We start from the raw sequence: 6,937 nt of genomic DNA on the forward strand, positions 1-6,937 counted from the left end.
ATTGATTTCAGAACCAAACTGCTATGTCTCCAATCATCTCACAAGGGCACAGAAATCAATATACATCTTTGTCACCTGGTCATAGCACTGCAAAACTCAACTATCAGTTAAAGTTCAGATACACTTTAACTGACTGACACATCCAAAATTCACAAGTTCAGTTGTGTAGATCAGTTGAGACATCTTTGTGCTTGTGTTGATACAAGTTTATTTAAGCTTCAGAAAAATTCATACACATGGAGATTATTTTCCTATATAGTCTGCTGAACAGAATAGACATTTTTCCTAGCGGAATTTTTGGTCAAGTTTGGGTAGCTGTGTGTGATCAAGCATTGTCACGAAGCACGGTCGCATCCCTGATTGGAAATCTGAACCTTTACTGACGATATGCCCATTTTGTGCTCTGTGGTGAAAAGATTAGGCACCTGCCTTGTGGGCATTTTCTGAAATCCAAGGTTGTTAGTAATGGTTGTCTGAGTACCACAGTAGCTTATGCCAACCTCAGTAGTGATTTCAGCGACTGTTATTCAGCAATCAACTTCAGTAAGTTGACTGACAGTGCAAATATTCTTCTCAGTCACGCTGGTCCTCGGGCAACATCGGTGAGCTGAATTCTCAACTGTTTCTCATTCTTGTAAAAACTGTTTGTGCCTTGCGTTGTGTACACGTGAGTCTTTCTCAGGGTGATGTCACCAAACTGTGCCACAAGTCTCCCAGAGTTTTTAATGATTTTACAACTTCTCTTGTGAGAAACTTTATTAAAATGTGTTGTTGCACAACAGATGACTGGAGCTGTTGGTATGACATTACGATTCTGATTAAGAAACGGTATGACACCTTAGTTGTGAAGAACAACTGCTGGAAATGAAAAGCAGCAATGAGCAGAGTCTGTGCTGCTCTCCATTTGCAAAAGTGTGTGTAAAACAAAAATTCTGGTTGATACATGCTTCACCCTCTTATATAATTATGTTTTTCTAATCTTTCCTTTTCATTGTCGCAAGATGTAAATTTAGTCTGTCTTGCACATGATACAGACACAGGAATATTTGCCATTTTCATGAAAAGATTCAAGCCAAATATTTTGGAAAGACTCTATACATACAGTTCAGTATATCTAGCAGAATACCATAGCTATAATGTGTTTGGATGATGATTTTCAAGGAGGATTTTTTAGGGACTTCATAAATCAGAACCTTCAGTTAAAATAAAATAAAAAAAATCCAGTGCCCTAGATTTTTTTAGTGCATTATTTCAGTTACTTTTGCCGTGCACACAATTCTAGCTAATTGGGATTTAAAAATGGAAAACAGATATTCTGAATCCAGACGGAATTTCCACTCTGTAGTGGAGTTTGCACTGATTTGGATCTTCTTGACATATTAAAATTGTGTACTGGTTCGGGACTGGAACATGCAGACAATTACTGTACCGACTGAGCTAGCCAAGTGTGACTCAAGACCCATCCTCATAGTTTTTACTTCGACCAGTACCTATTTTAACTCCCAAACTTGATACAAGTTTTCCTGTGTCCCGTAAAGGACTAGCACTTTCTTTTGGGAATTATAGACCTACAAGGTATGCAAGAGACCTGGGGTAAAGTTTCGGAGATGGGGGATAGGTATTAAACAGCACATGATAAAAAAATACTATTAATGAATTTAATGAATTGTTACAACAATATGTTACAGTAAGGTGACTGAGACCATCAGTCATGTGTAATGGCTGCTTGCATTGCACAGTGAAAGTATGCACATAAGATTATAGTTGTGATTTATTTCCCTCAATACTTTAATATCGAAAGGAAATGATTTATCAGTGTGACAGAAAGTGATTATCGTGACCTTTCAGTTTCCAGAAGGCATTCTTTCTGAAATGGTGAATTTTGTGACGTGTGTAGGTGTGTTTCTGTCTGAAAGAATGAAGTGAAAGGGGTGATAGGACCTTCATTAAAACTACGGAACTCTAAATGATGCGAGTGTCAGAGGTGAATGTTTAGCATGAAGTTATATGAAGACCAGTTGAAATTTTACCCTAGACCAGTTAACTATCCAAATAAACTAGCAAAGAGACAAAACTTTTACTGCCAAAATAAGCCAACTAATCCCAATGTGAACATAATTTCAAAGAAGGCAGACAGTGGCAGCAGTTGCACATTGACAGTAACGACATAAATTCACTCAATACTGCTATCAAAACTGGTGAGCTTCTGATTTGTAACTGACTGCCTTCTCCGGTGAGTTTTCCACATCACAGATGTTACAGCATTTTCAGGATTCTTTAACTCCCACAAAATGTTTCTTGCTTTCTTTGGTTAATGACCTGTCCATTTTCTGCAGCTAATGTGTGAACTGCAAGTACCAACTACGTGATATATTAGCAGTTGATCTTTTAATAGATTTTGGCAGTATAATCATGGTATGTTTATTCATCTGTAAAGATTCATATCATCCACATTACGTTGAACTGCCAGAAGTATTAAACTGAAAACTGTGAAGTGAATTGACAGTGCCAAAGGTAGAACCCAATTGTGAGGCAGCAGTGTAGTACATGAAATTGCTTACCTTGATTAGCAGGTTTTATAATCCTCAGTGAGCAAAGAACATGGCAGCTATATTGGTTGAACATGAATGCGGCTGGAGATGTAGAATTTGGTTGTGATATTTGCTGGACATTACTGAGTAAAGATCGCAGCTATCAGTTCCATTCCCTTGGCAAACAAAGGCCGAAAGCTGCATATGTTGGAAGCTCTTATATCAACAGTCCTCGCATAATGATCAAATGGTCAACCTCAGATAAGTACTTCTGTCCTCATCTTCATTCACACCCCTAATCACTCTGTTCTTTCCGCACTGTCCACTCCAGTCATCTATTGGTCTCTAAGTTAATGACATTGTGGCCGTCAATGTATTCTGTTGTTTCATCATATGCAAGTCTACTCTGCAGTTAAGTGTAATTCTGTATACTTACATGAAATATAAAACTGCAATTCATGTGGCAGTTGGCACCAGTTACAGATTTTGATTTAATTGTAGCGTGATCCTACATCCCAAACCATTCTTACCTCTCCACGTGCTATTTCTCGTTGGTTGGATGTTGTTTTCTTGTATACCGCCTCTGAATTTGTTTACTGTTTCATTTGTATATTTTTTACTATTTCACAATTTTACATGCAAACATTTTAGGTTATGCTTTACTATGTTTGTTATGAATATCAGTTACCTACAGGTTTCTTGCAACCAGTCACATTTTATTTATTTTCGGTATGCATTTAGAAGCTTTAAACCTCAAACATCAGATAGATTTATGTTAGTTAAATAGGTCATGTATGTGCCATGTGTTTGCTTTTTGGTAACATTGTGTGCACATTTTGTTTCTGTCTGTTTTTGTGTAACTTAATTCTCTCTCTCTCTCTCTCTCTCTCTCTCTCCTTCTTCTTCTTCTTCTTCTTCTTCTTCTACTACTACTACTACTACTACGTTTTCTTCTTCTACTCTCTAAAAACTAACCCACAGCTCCAAGGAGGCGAAGTTCCAGTGCCACCTCATCCTACTATTTATTGACTCAGCAGTATATGCTTCTTTTTCTATTTCTCAATAGTTTTTGGTATTTATTTATTTTTTGCAGAAATATCTCGATGCTGTTATGGAAAATTTTTCTTGCATTTGTTGCCAAGAATTGTTGTATCGACCCATTACCACGCCTTGTAATCACAATTTCTGTTTGGTAAGTGGCAAAATAACAGCAAATTCGTTGTTGAATTGCACAAATCAGGGTATTAAAGCTATCCTGTATAATTCTGGTTTCAAAGTAATTATGCCTTTATTTCTTCTCCTTGCAGGATTGTATGCAGAGAGCTTTCAAGGCAGAAGTCTATACTTGCCCTACATGCAGGGAAGACTTGACCAAAAAATTCCAGTTTGTTGTGAACGAACATTTATTTGGAGTCCTGAAGGCATTCTTTCCTGGCTACGAAGAGGGCCGCAAATAAATCGCTGTAAAATACTCTCTCCACAGTGTGAATTTTAGCCCAGATATATTGTTTGTAAAGATATTTACTCAAATGTAAGAAAGACTTGTATTATACTTAATACTAATATCATGCATCCAATTCGTGCATCTTTTTACAATTTTTATTACAATCTTGTATTGTTTTAAGTGTTCAAGTATAATTGTCAAGGGGCCGTGAGCAGTGCAAAAAATCAAATTTAAAAAGTCATTGTAGATTATACAGACTTTATGATTTTTTTCTGATCAAATAGGCTTAGAACATTATTTGCCTGTGATCTGTGTTTTTGATAATGAATTTTTACAGATCTGTCAAGCTAGGTGTATTAAACATTTACCAAGTGCAAAATATTTCTTTCTTGTGTTTCTATATTGTTGTTACAGAGATTTTTAACTTCTAGTATTTCTAATGATGCAACCTCAGTTTTAGTAGTTTTTAATGGATTTTTATGCCATGTAGCCTATGCCATAAATTTTATTGGCAAGTACATAACTGTCTGCTGTGCAGCTTAGCTATGGCTGACCTGTGTGCATATTAAAATTTCATGCTTTACTCTGCAATGGCTCTGCTGTAGCTGCCTGTGCAGAACATTATCTCTTGTTACCAGTACCCCACTTTTTTGTTTTATGGTTGGTTTTGTGACACATGTTAAGGCTGTAGCTGTTAATCTTTGCTTAGCACAGCTGTACTCCTGTGCAGACTTATTTTATTGTTAGTTACATATAGAATAGTGTCTATTCTGTGGTTAATATCCTGTTTGGACCATGCTTTATTCCTTTGTTGGTGATTCTTTATTAAATTTATACATTTTAATTGTAATTGTTTGAATAACAGTTATTCTTCAATTCAGATTGTTGTAATGGCTCAAATTCTTTGGAACTGTGAAAGATTTCGGTATATATTCTGTTGTTTAAAACTTTCAGACTTTTAATTTTGGAGTTGATCAAAATTTTACTTAGGGATAAGAATGAAGATTTCCATTGTTACTGTTTATGCTTATGTTGTTATATATGTCTTCTCCACAATAGTGGATCAGCCTTTTACTTGGGTACTACATGATGGAGTTTTGTTAACTGTGACTCGGACTCAAGCACTCTCATCTGTCTCTGCCAAGTCATTTTTCTTGCTGTACCGTAAATAGAAATTTATCTTTTTACAATAGGCACAATAAAAAGATTCACACAATCATAGCTTTCAGCCATTGAGGCCTTTGTCAGCAGCAGCACACACACACACACACACACACACACACACACACACACACACACACACACGTACACGTCTGCACTCTGAGAGCTGAAACTACACAGTGTAGTTTCAGCTCTCTGAGACTGCAGATGTGTGTGCAAGTTGCATTTGCATGCGTGTGTGTATGTGTGTGTGTACTGCTGACAAAGGCCTTAATGACCGAAAGCTATGATTGTGTGAATCTTTTTATTGTGCCTATCGCGACTCAGCATCTCCGCTATATGGTGAGTAGCAAATTTTCTTCTCTGGTATTGTTACATTCCCTCCTGGATTTTCCATTGTTTGATTTAATTTATCTTTTCGTCACATGTGAAGATGACGTGGCTGTTTTCGAATAACAGACAACACTTGTAATTCATCTCCTATTTTACATTCATTTTTTTCTTTTGCTTTCTCTTGATTATCTCAGAAACTGAGATTGTGGAAATGCAAAATCTTTTCTCCCAGTGTATTTTTACAAATATGAGCAGTATAGTATTTATTTCATACTGTAAAGATTTGCCCATTTGATTGACAACAACAATATTGCAATTTTTTTTTTTTGCCAAATTTGGCTTGTTGACTGGATAAGAGACAATTGAAGTAGCATCAACTGTACTTCATCGCTCCCATTGCATCCAAAGCTCTTCATATATGGTCCTATTAAAAAGATATTAAATCATTTTTATGCTTTGCTTTATTTATAATATGCAGCCATTTGTGTAATTCATTAGCTTTAGAATGTGTTGTGTTAAATGACAAGAACAATTGTATTTTATACTTGGTATTTTAGTATCTTAAGAGTTATTTGGTGCACATATTTTATAACAGAGAAATTCAGGATTTTAGATAAATACCACGTGAAAAGAGTCACAAGGTTTTATTTTTTATTTCTTTTTCATTTATTTTTGTTGTTCCTGTATTCCACTTCATGGGTTGAAATGTATGAATAGTTTTGCAGCAGTAATCTGCACCTGGTGAACATTCTTGATTATCAGCCATTTGCTGGATTCAGATCTTTTCCATGCATTCCAGTATTCAACTATTTGAATCCATGTTGCTCTTGCATAATTTATTTCTTGGAATCCAGTGAGGCATTTCCTTGGTCCATGTACTATATTGTGGTCTTTGCTACATATGCTCCCCATTTCTACATCATTCTCATTCATAGTTGTTATTACGTCTCCTGGTTTGTATCTTGATCCGTTTGTCATTTAGTAGTTTCCAAAACTTGTAATACGTGCCAGATGTGGAACACACACATTTGGCATGTTCCTTGTGGTTTAAATTACCACTGGCACTCCAGGCCTTTTGTACTTTATAAGGTTATTTCTGTTGTTACCTGTCGATTTATCATCCTCGTCTGTCCTTAAAAAATTTCTGCTGTTTTTGTGGTAGTATTGTGAATTAGTTTTATTTTATTTGCAGTATGTTGATCATTGTTTTAGTCTACTTTCTATTTGATTTCTTCTGAAAGAATTTGTTGAGGTATCATATCCGTAGTTGAAAAAAATCATTGAATAGTACTTGTCTTACCTTAAGCTTTAAAATGCCCTAATATTATTTTGTTGTGGGACTTGCTGCCATTCATCACATTTTTTGCCTCCTCAATGTAAACATGTTAGTGTGTACACTTGAATGAATTTTCCTGTTTGTGTACATACCTTATGTAAATTGTCGCTTTCACCTGTGTCCATATTTTTG

At 35.8% G+C, this 6,937-nt stretch overlaps 1 protein-coding gene across 1 annotated transcript in view; it reads left to right on the forward strand.

The window, feature by feature from the left end:
* The window catches only part of LOC124717067 (E3 ubiquitin-protein ligase UHRF1-like), a 68,025-nt gene extending 62,759 nt beyond the window's left edge, over positions 1-5,266 (forward strand). Inside the window, exons 12-13 of the mRNA XM_047243750.1 lie at positions 3,625-3,723; positions 3,839-5,266. Of these exons, the coding sequence (XP_047099706.1) occupies positions 3,625-3,723; positions 3,839-3,988 (249 nt within the window). The 3' untranslated portion in view covers positions 3,989-5,266. The remainder of the gene's footprint in view (positions 1-3,624; positions 3,724-3,838) is intronic.
* The last annotated feature ends 1,671 nt before the right edge of the window (positions 5,267-6,937 follow it).

Source organism: Schistocerca piceifrons, chromosome 9, assembly GCF_021461385.2.
Source record: "Schistocerca piceifrons isolate TAMUIC-IGC-003096 chromosome 9, iqSchPice1.1, whole genome shotgun sequence".
NCBI classification, from domain to species: domain Eukaryota; kingdom Metazoa; phylum Arthropoda; class Insecta; order Orthoptera; family Acrididae; genus Schistocerca; species Schistocerca piceifrons.